This window comes from Nannobrachium achirus (genome assembly GCF_963921795.1).
Source record: "Nannobrachium achirus genome assembly, chromosome: 22".
Classification (NCBI taxonomy): domain Eukaryota; kingdom Metazoa; phylum Chordata; class Actinopteri; order Myctophiformes; family Myctophidae; genus Nannobrachium; species Nannobrachium achirus.
In genome coordinates, this window is record NC_137829.1 from 33,159,687 (window position 1) to 33,179,670 (window position 19,984).

The following is a 19,984-nucleotide window of genomic DNA, read 5'->3' on the forward strand; positions in this document are numbered from 1 at the left end:
TTTTCTTTATTTCTTCTCTCTTTTAAAAAAAAAGAATTCAACAAAATGAGTGAATTACAATGTAAAAAATGATTACAAATACATTTTAACCATAATTGTTACAAAACCCCTACAAAGCTCGCGGCTTAATACTGTAAATTACATGTGCGGACAAATACGCACCAAACGTGCACGTTTATGTGCATAAAATGACCTCTTGGGTTAGGTTAGGGTCGCGAGTCGATGGCAGCATTATCTTGGGGTCGGGGGCTGAGAAGTTGGGAATGCACGGTTAAACAGAAACCTGAATGAAATGAACAGCAATAAACCTAAAGGTTTAGGTTCATGCTGTTCATTTTCTATATCAACGGGGGACACAGATGGAGGCGGAGATGCTAAAGTGTCAGCATATTGCGCCGGTGTGACAAATGAACTCCATAGACATTAAGGACATGACTGTAATTCTAGTGGGACAGTGCAGACAGGTGCCCAGCACAAAATGGAGTGACTCCTGTTCCTGACCACTGCATTGTGTACTCTCAGGGGCGTCACAAGGGGGGGGGGGGGGGGAAGTGGGACTGAGTTACTAGGGCCCAAAGTGGAGGGGACTTAATTATTTTATACTTTAGCTATTGAAAAATAGCAGATAAACCAGCTCACAGCGCGGCACCGAGTGCCACGCCGCAAGCTTGTAGATCTGCTATTTTTTTAAATTAGTGAAATCTTTGAATATATGTATTTTTTTAAGTGAACACACTTCTGGGGGGGTCCCTGGAACTAAATATTTTGAGATGGGGGTCCGTTGCCAAATACATATCATTTTGGGGGTCCTTCACATGAAAAGGTTTGAGCATCAATGACATAGAAACAGTTTAAAAAATAAACTAAAAAATAAACCCAGAAGGATTTGAAATATCCAAAGACCACACCACATTTTCAAGATTTAAAAGAAAATAGCAAATCTACAAGCTCGCAGCGCGGCACTCGGTGCCGCGCTGTGAGCTTGTAGATTTGCTATTTTTCAATAGTTAAAAGCACAAAATAATGCGTAATGCCTTATGCCTGTCTAAATGGGTTAAACCCCCTCCCCCTATGAAGAACATTCATGGGCCGGGCCCCGCAGTGAATCCTTGTACCCAGGGCCCAGAATTTGGTGCGACACCCCTGTTTACTCTGATGGGGTGGTTTCACCCAGCGAGCCCAGCCCGGGGGCTCATCCATCACTGGCTGCATGCACTCCAACGAGGGACGACCCCTCCTGCCCCGCACTGTCCCCACGGTGAGCTATTAGAGGCGTCACTACACTCTACATGTCATTGTCTACTCCCAGCGTTTGCCACATATCTTATAGAGCCTGAACCATATTGGTTTGGGCCGATATGTCTGCCAATATGCTTTTTTTTTTGCTGACATTGTCAGCTATGCAGCCGATGTGTCCCGATGTTTAGATAAGTACAATAAACAAAACAAAACATAGAATTTTTATCCTGTACCGTCTTGTTTGCTTGTTCATTTCATACAGTGTACAAGTTTAATATTTAATTTAAAATATTTATTTTAAGTTCATTGTGTTCAATTTTTATATTTGCTTATAAGTTAAATGTTCTCAAATGAAATAACTATATATATATATGTATTATTATTATTATTATTATTATTATTTTTCAAATGTATTTGAAACTGTAGCACTTTTGGACAAAAATGTAAATCAAAACATTAGTAATCAGTCGACTACAACTCTCCAAAATGGGAAGAACTACAAATAGGAACTCAACGACTACTTGGTTGGCCTCGGTTTCAGAGAGCTACTTGACACACTATAATCTATAATGCTATAATGCAAGAAGAGGCTGGCCAGCTCACTGGTCTTCTCCTTCTTCAGCACCCTGACCTAAAAGGTCTTCTGACTGTGAGTTCTTGGTTCCCACAGGAGAACTTGATGGTCCCTGAGATCCAGGTGGCTCTGGCAGCTGCATTCTGCTTGCTGCTACCTTATGCCCAACCCTTGGGAGTTCACTGTGAAGGACATTGTTGTTCACATGTTCTTGCCAGGAGATGCCAAAAGTGTCACCAGCTACATGTGGGCGTAGCTGCTATTGAGGGACTTTTCAAGGGTGGTTATTTTAAAGTATTTTTCGGTCTGGAGGAGCGATATCAACGGCCCTGTATCATCCAGCCGACACTGACACAGTTATGCAGGTAACATCAGTAACTATGACTGGAGAAACTGTAATCATACACAGAAAATAATGGTCTACAGTGTGTTAATGTGTCTGAAATTTTGAATAGATCCTAGATACTGTTTGGTCCTTTAAAAGGCTAGTTAACTCCAAAGTAATTAATTTGTTTTGTTTCATTAACACTGACAAAATGTGGAATGCCAAATGGATCACTGGCTACCTTCAAAACAGGCCTAAAAGGGGAGGTAAACTCGCTTTTCCCATAGAAAGGAGATTGCATTCACTGCTGCAATTAGTTTCCTTCTCATTGTACATACTGTACAGTATAGTGTTTTATATTTGTTGATGGTATTGTATTTTGTTGTTATTCTTATGTTGGAATGTTGGTGAATTTATAGGACCACAATGGTTAACCTTTTAGCCCATATTTCTGACTGCATCTCGTGCTGTTCCTGTCTAATAAAGTATTCAATCAATCAATAAATCAATCAATCAATCAATCAATCAAAACTGTCGACCTGTTGCTGATTCTAAAACAAATTCGATTGGCTATCAAATGTTGAACTAACTCTTTTATAGCACTGCGTATGAAAACATCACTTTTCAACATAGCCTACATGATAGACGACTGTAGGCCCTACAGTAGCAAAGCTCAGTGTGAAAGGGTCCTTTAATGATAATTGAACTATATATTACTACTATACTATATAAGGTGAAGGATAAAATATACTTGTGGAAATGTGTCCTATAGCATTTGACTCATCCTGTGTACTTATGAGCAGTGAGCAGCCTCAGTGCAGCGCCCAGGGACCTTCTCCACAAGTCAGGGGCAATAGCAGGAGTACATGTACTGTACATACTGTAACATCCTTGCCTTTTGGTGTGGGAGGAAACAGGCGTAACCTGAGGAAAGCCACGCCAAACACTGGGAGAAAATGCAAACTCCAAACAGGGCTACCAGTGTTCAAATCCAGGGCATTCTTCTATAGGCCTATACAGTACCATACAAACATCTATATATACCATACAATTGAGTAAATGTATTTCAGTGAAACTAAGTACTTTAAATGAGATGGACAAACAGCGCACACTCTCAGCGCCTCGCCTCTCTCATGTCTCTCTCGTTTCAGCGATGAGCCCTGAGTTCAGTCAATTCAGGAAGACGCCAACTTGTCACATCAGCAAGAGTTCGGGAATAGACCGTTTGTCAGCCTTCTGATTGGTCCCTGAGACTCCCTGACTGGCCAACCAGAAAAAAACATTCACTTTTTGCTATCGGGGGTGGAGTTTGTGCAGTGGAGAATGTTAAATGTGGCTTTCAAAACTGTCCGCAGTGCGCGACACGGCGATCGCCCGGTACGGCCGCGATCTCGGCCGTGATCTCGCTCATCATAATGAATAAGCTTCAACAAACTAGTTCACATGGACCATATCAATGGTCTAAGAGTCACGATTGGGTACATATATTTTAAATGGGCAGAATTACGAAAAGCCAGCCTATTATGTGAGGTTAGGATTATAGTTCTGTCCTCTTCCTACCCAGGATGCAATGCGCGGTCTATTCTCTTTCTGATCCAGAGGATTAAACTAATTAAAACATTTATTTTCGGGGGGAAAACTACTGTTTTGCTATGTAATTACTGTACCTTTTTCTTCCCTTTTTATTAATATCACGTAGATGTGTTTTTTGTGGTACTTTATATAGCTGTAATGAGGCTATGAAGGGAAAAAAAATCCCATCCACTACCACTATAAAAGAATCTGCAAAGAGGATTCTGTCCCACTGGGATTAAACAAATTAAAACATATATTTTCGGGTAAACCCCCTGTTTTGCAATGTAACTACTGTACCTTTGTCTTCCCTTTTTATTAATATCACCTAGATGTTTTTCCTTTGGTACTTTATATAGCTGTAATGAGGCTATGAAGGGAAAAAAAAATCCCATTCACTGCCACTATAAAAACAATCTGCCCAGGGTCAAATGTCCTATCATAGTAACAGGGCAGAATGGGGCGGGATTTGCAAAAGGGCTTATTGACAACATTCCCCATCATTGCCTCTTAGCTGAGTGCACGGTGAAGCCCAAGCACTCTTATGTGATGTGGTAGTTTCAGCTTTTAGTAATCGCTCAACAATCTCCGAGGTGCTGTTATACACGCTGACATGTTCTTAACCCATTTAGAACACGTACACATTATTGTGTATCATTATTTTATGCTTTAACTATTGAAAAATAGCAGATATACAAGCTCACAGCGCGGCACCGAGTGCCGCGCTGCGAGCTTGTAGATCTGCTATTTTTGAAAAATTGTGAAAATTAGAATTTTGACCCGATTCTATAAGTGTCTTTTGAATCCTTCTAAGATTTTTTGAAAAACCTATGTTTCCATGTCAGCAATCTGGCTAGCCATCGTCAAAGAAAAGGTCCTTTTCATTTAAATGGAGCTCGGTTAGTCTGTTCTTGAGAGACTACTACGATATGTCAGTGGTTCTCAAACTTTTTCATGTGAAGGACCCCCAAAATGATATTTATTTGGCCATGGACCCCCATCTCAAAATATTTCGTTCCAGGGACCACCCAGAAGCAAAAATTGAGTTACAAACGTTCGCTTTGAAAATACATATATTCAAAGATTTGTACACATTTTCACCACTTTTTCAAAAATAGCAGATCTACAAGCTCGCAGCGCGGCACTCGGTGCCGCGCTGTGAGCTTGTATATCTGCTATTTTTCACTGGTTAAAGCATTCAATAATTCTAGGCTCGACTTTGATGAAACGGAGCAAAAAAGGGAACTGCTTCCTTCCTGTCTTAGAGATCTTGTGTGAGGAGGATCTGAGGGAGACTAAACAACGATGCTGTGGTTTTGCATCCGGCCATGTTTCTGGTCCGGTCAAAAAGCCTTTTCTCATGTTCCAAATCATGTTGAGGTGAAGTGAATGAGTCATGGGCTTAGTTTTCAACTCATAAAAAATACAACAACAAAAACGAGACAGACACTGATAGCAGCCTCCAACTGAAACGGCCTTCAGACAGTTACATTAGCTTATTTTTTTGGAGTGGTGAAAGCGCTCCCAATAGACAGGTATGTCCGTGGGTATGTCCGTGGGTGGGTGGCTGGGTGGCTGGGTGGCTGGCTGGCTGGCTGGCTGGCCGTGTCCGTAGCCTGGCAATACCTTGAGTGGCCACACACAACACACTAGTTAAAGGAGGGGCGCTGTTTTGTGCAGGCCAGGCACACTCACCACTCACTCACAGGCACAGTTTACAGTTTACAGTTTAGGCATTTAGCAACACACACAGGGTAAAGCTGCTCAGATTCACCGCTCCACTTCGAACCGAGGTTTGATTTTTCTAATCACCTTGAATCAATCACCAACTGAAAACATGTCTTCAGTCTTACTGTGGTGGGGGAATTTCTTTCTATCATCCTTTTACAGTAAATTAGCATACAAACGGCTAACGTTTAATGTGCTAACGTGTTAACAACGAAAGCAGTGTGTGCTAACAATAACATTGCCTGGGGAAATCGCTATTTCTACGTCCCATCATTTCCTCTAAGATAGATAGATACCATTATTATCCCAAGGGGGAAAATCAGTTGCCCAGAGGCAGCACAGCAGTATAAGGATATTTACAAAGTTACAGAGAAGTATGGAAAGAACAGAGTACAGTAAAGAGCAAGGTACATCAAAGAAAGGGAACGAATAATATACATATACATAAACTGTCAAAAAACAAGAATTGACACAGTCAATATATAAGCTGGTCAGATGGAAAAAAAAAAGTTTTTTGGAAAAAAAAAAAAATGTTTTTTGAAAAAAAAAAAAGTTTTGGAAAAAAAAGTTTTTTGGAAAAAAAAAGTTTTGAAAAAACCCGGGCGTGCTCAAACAACAGTAATAACTGCGTATTACCTTACTGTACTTTACTGTACTGTATACTGTACCTCACTGTACTGTACATATTCTGTGTTCTATATCTATGAAGTCTGTGTTCTAGATCTATGAATTTTGTCACTCCCCCCCCCCGTGTATGTGTGTGTGTGTGTGTGTGTGTGTGTGTGTGTGTGTGTGTGTGTGTGTGTGTGTGTGTGTGTGTGTGTGTGTGACTTTTACTTATAACTGAGTACATCTACAGTGCAGTATTGATACTTTTAAGATACTTTTAAAAAAACAAGTGTAAAACATTTGAGTACTTTTTCCAACAGCTACTTTCCCCCATAGCCTGGAGGACTCCTGCTAAGTTTGCAGTTGCCTTAGAGCCTATTACTCTATAAATCTATCTGTGATGTCTGATTGTACTAAAACTAGCATGCTTATTAGGCAGTAGTGGGAAAAGTACTCGCATTCTTTACTTAAGTATCATGCAATACTGCAATGTCAGTGGAAGTCTTGTATTCAAAATGTAGGATACTTGAGTACAAGTATAAAAAGTATTTGTATTAAAATGCACCAAAAGCAGAAAGTACGCATTATGCAGAACTTAATGTAACCAAGGTGTTCAAATAAGTGTATTGATTGTAGGCATTTTCCAAAATCTTGTGGTATTTCACTGCTACATATCGTTCTAAATATATGCTTTCTTGTCATTTAGTACAATGAATGTGTTACCGTGTCTCTAGAAATGTGCTCATTATTGGTGAAGATACTAACTGTAATTCTCAAAGACTCGCATTGGTTCATTCAGCACATCGTTTTTGCTCTGTTTCATTTGATATTAAAATGCAACTCGAATTAATCTACTGTGTGGACACTGATCAGATGACAGGAAGAAGCAGCTCATCAATGAATGTACTTTGTGTTGCTTTTGTAAATTGTGTAGGGTACGATATTTTCATGACTTCACACCAAAGCCCATATCATGGTCATAGAGTTAAATCATTGACAACTTGCATACTCGTTCAGTTCATATGTTAATGCAGATGGTATGCAGATGGTGTGACACATCACCTACTACAGCCTACAACGATGCCCAGGGCAACACTGCATATTGTCTATAAATGGCTCACAGTTTAAATAACGTACGGTTTATTTGGACAATCATCTGTAACAGATGAAGTATAATTAAATACGACGTGATTAACGTTTGTTTGACATCCTCATCACAATTACATCGGATGCATCGCGTTGATTAAAGTGAATGGCTGCTATAGTTTTGCTAGTTTTCATCACCTAATCACCTTCCTTTCATAACCTAATCTCTACGTTTAGAATTGAAAGAAAAATAATGTTAATGTTAGTATGAAGTAGGGATGGTCCGATCAGGTTTTTTGGAACCGATCACCGAGCACCGATCACAAAAGTTTGATCACCCGATACCGATCAATCACCGATCTGATCAAGTTATTATTTATATATTATTTATATTTTCTAAATGTTAATGTTTTAACTTGAATTAATTAATTCACTCATGAATTCATTTATATATTTGCCTTATAGTTATTTACCAGCATTACTATGTATTTATTATCATAGCAGTAACTAATTATTCCTTCAGCACTGTGGAAATCAATACCCCAAAATGGCCTCAAGTGGGCATACTGAACGGCTGGTTGATCGGATGCACCGATCGGATCGGATCGGTGAATTTACCTTTTGATCTAAACCACCAATTATCGCCGATCACGCTTTGATCGGCCCGATCCGATCCATTGCCGATTGATCGGTAACATCTCTAGTATGAAGCTAATTATAAAGCTTAAATGGATGATGATGTCAACAATGACTTGTGAAAATCAAAGAATGATAACCGATCTACAAGCAATCATACAAACATTTTGTACTTTGATGCCAATACTTTTGTACTTTTACTCAAGTATAGACCTCTCTTTTCTTCTGTTTCATTTATCACAAGCAGGCTGGCCACAGGCACCGGCTCAGTGTGAAGGAATGGTGCTCCCTGCTGGACAAAATATTTCATTACAGCAGTACAGGTCTGGCTCCCAATCATGAGCTCGGTGACCATGTGACATGGACAGCCAATCGGCAAATAGGTCCCCTGAATGTCTCAGGACAATGTAATCTGTTTAAAGAGCTGGTCCTGCTGACCAGCTAAAAACTCAAAGTGAAACAGCCAGCTAGAATAAAAAAAAGGCAATCCTTAAGCACAACTATCAATACAATACAGTGCCCAAATCAAAGTGTCCATAACAGTCAATGCTAGGTAGTGCTACAAGTATCTCATGTCAAACACAAGCAAAATTCTCAACACTACTAACACAACCTAATAGTGCAGAGTGTCCAAAAGTCAGTGTGAGAATAACAAACAAAAAAAAGGGTTTGGGCAGCAAGACGCACAAGAGCAACCTCCCTGGAAGGTCCTTAGAGGTCAGAGTCAGTACAACTGTAGTTCCAGTAAAAAAGGCTACCGTCGTCCTAGGTTAGGAAGGTAGTCCTCGTCAAGTGACCGTTGTGTGTCTCATTGTATAGCTTGAGAGCAGCCGGTACAAAAGACTTTCCTAGTCTCTCGCATCTCCATCCTGGGTAGGCAAAATGGTCATTTCCTCTCTTACCCCAGTAACTGAAGATCTCAAGGTGGAGGGGGTGGGAGGGGTTCTTCAAGATGGAGTCCAGCTTCCTGGCCGTTCGCACTCTGGCAACTTCCTCCACCCCCTGCAAAGAGGAACCAACGACAGAGCCCGCTTTCCTCACCAGTCTGTTTGGGTCAAAGGTGTCACCCGCTCTGTTGTTGCCACCCCAGCAGGTTATTAAAAACAAAAACAAAAAAAACACTTGCGTCCGACCAGTCCCGTGAGCTGTTCAGGTGCACTCCTAAGAATTTGTAGTTGTCCACAAATCTCCATTTATGGTGCTTGGCACCGGGGGAACTCTCTTGGAAGTGCGGAAGTCCACCACCATCTCCTTAGTCTTGCAAGCGTTAAGCCTGAGGTGGTTAGCCTCGCTCCACTGCACAAAGTCTCTCTAAGGGAGTCGGCAGGTTAGCTACTCACCCGCGTCACGGTTACTGAGGTTAGAATTAGGGTTTGGGTTAGGTTTAGGCATAGAGGTTAACATTCACCGTCGGTAGGTTAGCTTTTCACCAGGTTAACATTCACCCGTTTCAAAAGAATGAACCGTCGGACAGATGCTACAGTATGTTGCAATGTCGACACGCTCCCACGTTGCCTAAGGAGCTTGACCTTGTGGTTCTGTGATTGGCATGGAAGTGTAAACTGAGCTGTGGCTGGTCTACTTTTGTGGAGACAACGATTCAGAGGAGACAGACAGAGATCAGACAAACCTTATTCTAGACAGCTTGGTCCCTTCAGCGCAATGCCGTAAAAAGCAAGACGTTTTTGTAATTCAACAATGGGAGCACATTTCCCAGAACAGAAGAACAACACAGACAACATCTGTTATGAAATACTGTATAAATAGAAGAATACCATTCCTTTTGTCAACAAAGGTACAAATGTTACAGCAAAACCTGAGGCTAGCTTGCCCACACACTACGTTGCTCTACCTCAACTAAAACAAAATTCCATCATGTTTGCAACAAGAGAAGCTCAGAGGGAATGTTAGTGGCTCTGGAGTCTGAACTGTGAGGTAGAAACTAGGAAAACTGCAGTCAACTCCAACCTGAGGTCACTCATGCTTGGAGCTCATTAATTAAGCTCGTTAACAAGACCAACATGTGCTACCCTCTGACGGTGGCAATTCCAAGTTTCTACATAGATAGACCATAATGACTAAAGTGGCCAAAGCCCTGAACTCCAGTGGGGCCCATAATAACACTTGTTGAAACACAGTGTCCGCAGCAGGTTCCATTTCAGTGCAAACCTTATTTCAGGCTTATTATAGAATATTATCTTTAGAACTTACTGTATGGGCTATTTGCAATAGGATAGGTCGAGGACTCTAGCACACTGTAGTCATTAGTCAACGGCCTGTGCTATGTGAAAAAGAGTAGCTGCAATAACAAAGGATTACTCCCAGTGACACCTCATGTTTCATAGTAGGCCTATATTTTTTATATTGGGCCTCTCTTAGTTGTGCCCTTTTTGTGCCGTGTTTTTAACTAACCTCACCTAAAGAACCTGAATTTCTCTTTGGGGATTAATAAAGTATCTATCTGTCTATCTGTGCTCAATAAATTGTGTAGAATGAAATGGACTGGGAAGTGATAACCTTTCAATGTAAGGCCACACCACAAACTTGCCAAGGACATTTCTACACTAACACAATACAATAATTTTTTTATACAAAGTGCTGTTTATACAAAGTACTTTAATAGCAGAAACAAACCAGCTTTTCATGTGTGCGTGGCTGGCCTGACTGTAACCCCTATAAATGCATTTGTTTCAATTGATCAGTATGCTGGGGAGCATTCTGGCCAAGAGATGAACCTAACAAAAAGCGGGAAAAAAAGAAAGAAAAATAAAACCTCCAAGGAGAGAGATCACCTTTTTTTTCTTTCTTTCATTGTTGTTGGATTTCTATGCCCTTTCTACCCTGTTGTCGTTTTCCTTAAAAGCTCCAGGCCTTTTTGTTGGACAGATAGCTGAAACAGGGAATGAGATGAGCCATACATACCTTGACATTGTAGGCTATGTAGTGCTTGGCCAGTGCCTCTGGTGTGTGCATCCATGATTTATCTGAAACGATACAGCAGCAACAATATCAGAGTCTCATTCAAAAACTAGCAGAGGTGGAGAAAGTACTCAAATGTTGTACTTGAGTCAAAGTATCAATGCTGCAATGAAGAAGTACTCCATTACAAGTAAAAGTCTGGAATTCAAAATGTACTTGAGTAAAGAAGGTAGGAAATGATTGGCTTCAAAATGCACTTAAAGTACCAAAAGTAAAAGTACAAAATGTTTGAAAAGAGCAGATCTACAACTTATACTGTAGATTGTCTATGTTGTGAGCTTGTAGATTGTCTATTTTCAAACACCCTAGGTCTAAAATAGGGCTAGAGTGGTTTGTGTATGTTTTATAATAGGCCTATTATAATATATGTCAGCAAAGTAACTAACTAAAGTTTTCAAATACAAGTAGTGGATTAAAAGTACAATATTAGGATCCGAGATGTAGAAGTAAAAGTATTGGAAATTGGAAATACTCAAGTAAAGTAAAAATACGTAAGTACAGTAAAAACTGTACTTAAAGTACGGTATTTATGTAAATGTAGTTAGTTACTTTACACCACTGAAAACTAGCTATGTAAAACTAGCACCCGTGGACTTCATGATCACTCAAATCTCAGACCAACAGCAACATACTATTAATTTGATCCTGTTCCTTCCTACTGTCAAAACATATTCAGCTGGTTTTGTTTACGGGTTACACTTTTCACACACTAAATGCAAAACCTTGAACACAACACTGCTCAGCAATTTTGAAGAGGCACTGAGGCACAATATCAAGATGAGCTTATAAGGCAACTCTACAGTCACATCGGAGCTCATAACTCTCAGTTGAACAGTAACAAGTGCACGCCAGTGTTGCCTTATGTCTGCTTATCATAAGCGGCTTTGGGCTTTTCTGTAAAGAGTAAGACGTTTGCAAATATAGTTTTTTAGGGACTTGTTCCTAAAGTGTAGTTGCTTTTTGTCTCCACCAGCCGAAGGCATGGGGGAGAGTATGTTTTCGCCTCCGTCCGTCCGTCCGTCCGTCCGTCCGTCCATGTGTGTGTGTGTGTGTGCGTGCGTGCGTGCGTGCGTGCGTGCGTGCGTGCGTGCGTGCGTGTGTGTGTCCGTCCGTCCGTCCGTCCGTCCGTCCGTAAAGTTTGTTACCAGCTAATCTCCGGAGGCGTTGGCCCGGTCGCTGCCAAACTGAGCACACACACTCCCTGGATGCCAATTCAGAACCTCTGCCCCACATTTTCACATGGAAAGGTCTAAGATTGGCGAAGAACAAATGCCACCCTTTTTACATTGGCCTATTTTAACACCACCAGGATGCCTGGCCTGGTGGAGACCTGTGCTCGGAAGAGCACTGCCTCTAGTTTGGGCTTGCTTCCTAGTTCTTAAATGTTGTGAAAACCAGTGGTTTTCAATCATTTTCATGTCAAGCACCGGTATTAATATGTATTTGTCCTGTGGAACCCCATCTGAAAATATTTTGTGCCAGGGACCCCCGTACCAGATTTGTGTTGTTAAAATGTTTCCAAAAATATTCCAAAGGTTTAACTTTTTTAAAGAGTTTTTGCTGAAAATAGCTGATCTACAAGCTTGTAGATCGTCTATTATATTCAAATATCCGATTGCATATGGTTTTAAGTTTAAACCATATGCATCAGATATTTGAAAAGAAAATAAGTGAGAGCTCTTTAAACTTTAAAGGACAACTTTGGTTTTTCACAACAAGGGTTCATATTTTAGATAGTCATTAGAGAAAAGAAAAGATGAGTGTTAAAATGTTTTCATTTACTGCTTTCTATCATTTTAGTGATTTTAACAATTTTTATTTGTACAAGTGGCTAAATATGTCTGTTTAGACACAATAAGCCCATTCCCAAGATGCACAGCAATCATTCATGGGCAGATGTAATTGGTAACAAATAAATTGTCTGCTTATTGTGTCTAAAAATACATATTTAGCCACTTGTACGCATGCCCCCAACCGCTGAAATCAAAATACTAAAATCGCTAAAAAAATAGAAAGCAGTAAACGAAAACATTTTAACACTCATCTTTTCTTTTCTCAAATTACAAATGAAAATATGAACCCATGTTGTAAAAAAAACAAAGTTGTCCTTTAAAGTGCTTGTGTCACCTAATAGTCTGTTCTGGGAGTCAAACATGCATTTCACGATCACGATCATGCCAAAACCGGAAGTAGGAAGTAGGGAAACCTTTCAAAAACTGACAAAACTCGGAAAGCTCTTGTTTGGTCCCAAGTGTGTTAAGGACCTAAAAGAAGAAAAAAAAACAATTCCCAGCTTCACAAAAGAGTTAGAGCTGTGTTAATGAAGCCCTCGACAAGAGATGCATGACAGTGACCTTGAGGCTTTCGAGTGCTTCGAGGACTGTGATAATCACGGCTCCACCGGAGGCACGAGCGGAGCGAGTCACCTCCACCACGCCCTCTTCATAGGTGCACTAATGGCTTTGTTTACGTTAATGGTGTCGACTAAGTGGTTTGATAAATTCAAAAGTCGCTTCTAATTACAGCTGATGCGGCGCCCTGCGTTTCCCTAATTGTCTGCCAGTGATTTGTTTCGATAATGGGAAATAAAAGAGGGTGGGGGGGAGGGGGTGACGGAGTAATAAATATGCACGCACACAAGCAGTCGCACAAAATCTATCCGCTTTTCTCCAGTTACCTTTTTTTTTTCTCGATCTGAATTGTATCCTGAAGTGCTGTCAATACCGAGCACTAAAACTATAAATATAAATAGAAAAGATTAAACTAGAGATACTGTTCCTCCGAAACAGTGTGGGCTCGCTCGTGACTATATTCTGCAGCGTGTTAACTGTCATGTGAAGCTCAACCAATGCTCCAACTAACACCACTCCCAGATTTTCCACAACTCAATTGCACCTCATTGGCTAAGGGCCCTGCCTTTGTACGGTCTGCGACGGAACTCACGCGACAGAACTCACGCGACGGAACTCACGCGACGAAACTCACGCGACAGAACTCACGCGACGGAACTCACGCGTCGAAACTCACGCGACGGAACTCACTCTATAAATAATGAAGATAACGTTTTGTTCTCGCCTTTCAGGCGAGCCCACAATTATAGTGCTTGGTGTGGAGTTTCTCTAGTTTGGTTTGCCCATCAGCGCTGCGATGGAGTCAGCCTCCAACCCACACACACACACACACCAGTCTCATCTAAAGAATGAATGACTACAATCAATTTCCCGTGGGGGAGGAGGTGGTGGGTGGGGGGTTTCTCGGGGGCCAAGGTTGATGGCGGTATGATGCATCTCCTCGTCCACTCCACGACAGCGCTAAGCAACTGTAAATCCTAACTATTGAGTAATGACAGATGGGACGGAGAAGAGGGGAGGGTGTGGCAGCACAGCTAGCGTTAAGACACAGAGAGGTCTTTAACGGACGTCTGGCGGTTCTGATTAGGGAGGGGCACATTGCTCTATAGCAGGGGTCTTCAATGTTTTCAGGCCAGGGACCCCTTAATTGAGAGAGGGACCCCCCACAACCTTTTCATAGATTCCATATAGTTTCATAGTTTGACAGCCTAATCATCAGTATATTTTGGATTCATGTCAATTTGTGTTTTCAGATGTTTAACCACTGTCAATACTTATAAAACTTGACCTTTCACTCACTGTGCTTAGTCTGCTCTTTTTCCGCCGCAGCGCGAGGCGTTGTGAGCTTGTAGATCTTCTATTTTTGGCTTAAGTTCTTCGAATATTGGCACTAGGGTTCAAGTGGTTAATAGAAAAAAGTAGAAAAAAAACTTTCTATCACTCAAAGATTTGGAGGACCCTCTTTAGTAACTCTGAGGACCCCCTAGGGGTCCCAGACCCACTGTTGAGGACCCCTGCTCTATAGGTATAAACCTCAATGAAGTGCAAGTGACTAGACTGTGCTCTGTCGAGGTGCCAACTCGCTCCTTGTGCACTCATAGCCAAATATGGGTGGTAATTCACACCACTTTCCGAAGAATACGACAATAGCGACCAGCAGAGCGCGCAAGTAGGGGGATGATAGCTGTCTGTGGGTATGTATGTACTGTATGTATGTATGTGGGCAAGTTGGCACTCTGTCGAGGTGCCAACTTGCGCCGTGTTATTTCAGGTCACACTTGTTGGTTGGCGGTGACGTCACAGAGAACGCTGCACCCGCATTGGCTAAAGGCCCAGCCTTTGTACTGTCAGCCACATACAGATAGATACTGTAGATACCTTTATTATCCCAAGGGGGAAAATCAGTCGCCCAGGGGCAGCACAGCAGTTTAAGGTTACAAAGTTACAGAGAAGTATAAAAAGAGAAAAATAATGTACTGTTGTGTACAGTGAAAAGAAACAGTACAGTACATACCCACATACTGTACATACAGACAGCTAGTGTATCATCACCCTACTCTGCTGGTGCAAGTAAAGAATGGAGTGTGACCCAAGAGGTCACAACGAAAGAGGAGGATAGAACTGTCTGTGCGCGAGGACGAGCCCAGATTGGAAGGTCAAGTCAGTGAGCGGTGGAGCAGCGACGCTGTGTTGAGAATGAAGACAGATGTAGAATAACTGAGGTGACAGCTGGGAAGTCTCACTGCTTCGTTCCCCCCTGTCACACTACAGTACAGTGTATGGAGGGGATAATATAGGGCCTGCATCTCATTGCATAAGTATGAGCCTGTGCAGTAAGAGAGCTCTGTGATGAAGTTACGCAGGTCATGCCTTCATTGTAGCTTTACCCCTGACAGAAAAGGCCATTAGCTGCCTTTTCCATTGTCTTATTTTATTTATTGATTTACTTTGCCTGTGCAAACTCAGGGGGTGGGTATTGGTACTGTCTGTTTTTGGAGTGGTGCTAAATGCTCCCACATCTGGCTTTGTACGTACAGTACCGGTATGTCCTGTCTGTTTGTGTGTATGTCCCACCCAGCGGCGGCTCCAGAGAATTGTGCCTGGGGGGGCTATGGGGGAGCTGGCTTTTTTAGAGCAGGGGCTCATTAATTTTGGTGACAAACAATAATGAATAATACATACGACAAACAAGATTCTCTGGCTTAGGGTATTGATAACTGAACAGAGCAGATCATTGATAGTTTTCAGCTCCAAATCTGAGTACTGTAGGTGATCGAATAGGGTTTTTGTGAGGCTGAAGATACGTACAGTTTTATAGTAGCCCCCTCTAGCCCCCCCCCCCCCCCCCCCCCCATACAGATTTTTAGAAAGTAAAAACGTCTTCTTCCTGGTCCTGAAAGCCTCTCACTTTTCCTGCTGGTTCTTTTCAGTCGCCCGTCAACAAGGATTTGTTTTTGTTTATTTATTAGCAGTTTGGGTCTAACCTTTCACATGATAATATCCATAATACAAAGACCAACATACTGTATATTCAGCAACTGTGTTTCAATACAACTTTTGAGCTTTTTATTATCAGAATTTGAGAGACAGAACTACAACATGTACAGTATCACATGGTGCACCTGCCATTGTTTAGAGCCGTGGTCTGTGTGTGATATTGTTGGCACTTGGGCATATTTGCCCAGCACATTCTGTACCTGTTAAACTGCTATGATACAGTACCAGAAGATAGTAAGCTACGTCATTGTTTCTGCAGGTATGCTAGAAAACACTAGGGCAATACATACCGGTAGGACCACAACGGAAAGTCCCCAGGACTGTTTGTGTGTTATCCTGTTAGCCCTAATGACTCACTATAACAAGTGCTGTTTAAATTTCTGACTAATAAAGTATTCAATCAATCAATCAAATTCAAGTTCGCTTCCAGGTTAACGTGACAGCTAAACAAGCTGAAGTTGACTTATTCAACGACAGGGTTGAGCAGCTCTTTGCTGCGAGAGCGCTATTTGTTGCACATCAAGTATGCATTGACATTAGACCAAGCTTCCATTCAAGGATGATGCTGATACAGTCTAAGTCAGGGGTTTTCAAACATTTTTTGACTCAGGGCACCCCATATAAATAACTTTTTCATCCACGGCACCCCTGAATTACACTGTTCATTTTTAGAATCTTACATAAGCGACGCAAATATGGACATCTTTCCACCCGACTCCCGAGATACAGTAGGCTAGATCACAGAGAAATATCCGTTTCCATCAGAACTGACTGAAAATAACTTTATACTTGACATTTAACCATTTGAAACCCAGTATCCCTATTCTGGGGGGAAGGTTCACCAAAAAGCCCACAATGCGTCACAACGTGACGCGTTGTGAGCTTGTAGATCTGCTATTTTTGGTGAAGAGTTGGCCGTAGATGGAAAAATAACTCATCTACAGTGCAAATCAGGTCTCCACATAGTGAAGTGATATATTGATGTAGTGATATTGCTGAATTCCAAATATCATCAAATTATTCTGAGGCACCCCTGGACTGCCGTCACGGCACCCCAGGGTGCCCCGTCACCCACTTTGAAAACCCCTGGTCTAAGTAACCAAATGAGTGATCTCAAGATACTGTATGAGAAAACAGAGCAGTGTTGTCAGAAATCTAAGCTCTGGTAAAATGTACGTTACGCTTTCAAGTTGAAAAGGTATAGCTCAGTAAACACGGAGAGCCTTTAACTCAATTCATTAAAGAAGGGGTGCCATGATTCTTTCCCCCCTAAAACATGATGATCAGGTATTATGATTATACTAGGAGGAAGATTCGTTTTTTTGTAGTACAAAACTATGGCACCACCTCTTTAAAGAAGGATTTTGTGCAGCGGAAAATATTTGATGGTTTATCGAACAAGCTCACAATCATGGCGAGGGTCAAAGACATCTATGCAAGAACTGTTAAAACGCCATATCGCTGAAATGGCAGACAGGGAGCAGAAAGCAGTGCTTCGCACTGAGAGCTTTGTGAACTGCACTGATGCAATCAACCCCTTTCTTGTTGAGAGGGACCAGCGCCATACGCATAGCTGGAGGATATCAGGTAGACTGATGTTTTAACAGATATCACAGCACATCTGAAAGAGCTCAGTCTTCACATGCAGGCAGTGTTGATTTTGACAGCAAATATCTGTGTAGTTTTAGTCATATTTTAGTCATCTGTCATGTTTTAGTGTTAGACCAGTTTTAGTCGAGTAAATATAAGATTTTAGTCGACTAAATGTAGTCGACAAAAATGTATTTTGTCGGTGTCGTAATGCCTGATTTTACACTTAGTTGCATGCTGAAAATAGTCGATCTACAAGCTCACAACGCGTTGTGAGCTTGTAGATCTGCTATTTTCAGAGCGCAAGCAAACATAAAATGATTCTCTTCTACTGGATCTCTTCTCCACTAGACCCTCCCTAACATTATAGTCTAGTTGTACATTTGCTGACGAAATTGTCAATATATTTAGTCTTAGTTTTTGTCATCATAGCTTAGTTTTTATTCAGTTTTCGTCAGTGTAAAAAGGTATTCGACGATCATTTTTCGTCATAGTTTTAGTCGCCGAAATCAACACTGCACACGGGGAGCCGGACATAATGGTCAGGGCCTGCATGAGACATGGAAGGCATTTTTTGATGTCAGAACTTTAAGTTTAAGCACAGAAAATAAAAAAAAATATTAAATAAAAATCCATTCTGCTACATTAAATACTTGAGAGAGTTGTCAAGTCGTCACTCAGTCAGCACGGTTAACATTGCCATCAACATGAGAGAGGGCCGGAGCCGGAGATTTCCGGGAGATTCCTGGATTTCCAACCACACGGGCCAATGTTTTCTTTTCTCGTATCCCTAGACAGGTTTGCAGTGAAAGACATGGATGGAAAGTTTTGTGAGCCGCTCACATCGGGGGGTTTTTTTACCGGCAAAAGAAAAATGCTGACTCGCTTTTCACATGTTGTATTTCGCTCTCAGAGAGATTTTACAGCCTGAAGGAAATTGCATTGGCAATGCTATCATCAGCCTTTGGATCTACAGTACATACAGTACGTATCCACGCGAGGAGATCTTTCCTCACATGAAGGCTCACTACAGGCAGGGGCGTACGTCACAAGGGGGGGGGGGGGGGGGGGGAAGTAGGACTGAGTTACAAAGGCCCAAGGTGGAGGGGCCTTAGCTATTGAAAAATAGCAGATATACAAGCTCACAGCGCGGCCCCAAGTGCCGCGCTGCGAGCTTATAGATCTCCTATTTTACACGTGAAAAGAAAACGTGTGCAAATCTTTGAATATATGTATTTTTAACTAAAATTTTGCTTCTGGGGGGTCCCTGGAATTAAATATTTTGAGATGGGGGTCCGTGGCCAAATACATATCATTTTGGGGGTCCTTCACATGAAAATGACAGAAACTTGGGTTTTTCAAAAAACCTTGGAAGGATTTAAAAGACACTTATGCACAGATGTTCACGATTTTTTCAAAAATAGCAGATCTACAAGCTCGCAGCGCGGCACTCGGTGCCGCGCTTTGAGCTTGTATATCTGCTATTTTTCAATAGTTAAAGCTAGCACAAAATAATGCGTTCCCAGTCTAAACGGGTTAAACAGCCTCCCCCTATGAAGAACATTCATGGGGGGCCCGCAGTGAATGCTTGCACCCAGGGCCCAGAATTTGGTGCGACACCCCTGACTACAGGCCACTCAGAGGTTTGGCTCACCACACATGAGCCGCAGATAGATCAGCTCAGCAGAAGGAATGCTGGGGCAGGGATCGCACAAACATAATTACTTTAATTACACTAGGCAGCCTACTGTTTAAAGGTTTCATGTCAGTTTGGCATATTTATTTGGAAATATGACATGGCACGCAGATCCGATGACGTTTGGGAAATGATTCTAAATACTTTATGCCGACAACTGGTGTAAGAGGGAAAAAGGTAAAAAAAAAAAAAAGACAACAACAAAAACAGCCAACAACAAAAACAGCCATCATTATTTGCCCTGAGGTTGCATTGAGGGCAAATATCGAAAATTATGTCATGTGTCACTGAACAGAATTATGAATTTGGGTGCGATCGGGATCCAGTCTATTTAACTTATAGTTGATCACTCTCGTTAGTTATTTGTAGGAGATTTCAAAAACACTGTACAAGGAGGTATTTTTTTCCCCTATGTCAGTGGTGCTCAAACTTTTTCATGTGAAGGACCCCCAAAATGATATGTATTTGGCCACGGACCCACATCTCAAAATATTTAGTTCCAGGGACCCCCCAGAAGATAAATTTGGTTACAATGTTTGCTTAAAGAGTACAAAGATTTGCACACATTTTCACGACTTTTCAAAAATAGCAGATCTACAAGT

At 41.6% G+C, this 19,984-nt stretch overlaps 1 protein-coding gene across 2 annotated transcripts in view; it reads right to left on the minus strand.

Moving 5' to 3' along the window:
• gulp1a (GULP PTB domain containing engulfment adaptor 1a) overlaps positions 1–19,984 on the minus strand; it is a 192,949-nt gene that overhangs the window by 30,321 nt on the left and 142,644 nt on the right. For both annotated transcript variants that reach the window (XM_080753116.1, XM_080753115.1), the window contains exon 4: positions 10,692–10,753. In XM_080753116.1, coding sequence (XP_080609242.1) covers positions 10,692–10,753 — 62 coding nt within the window. The remainder of the gene's footprint in view (positions 1–10,691; positions 10,754–19,984) is intronic.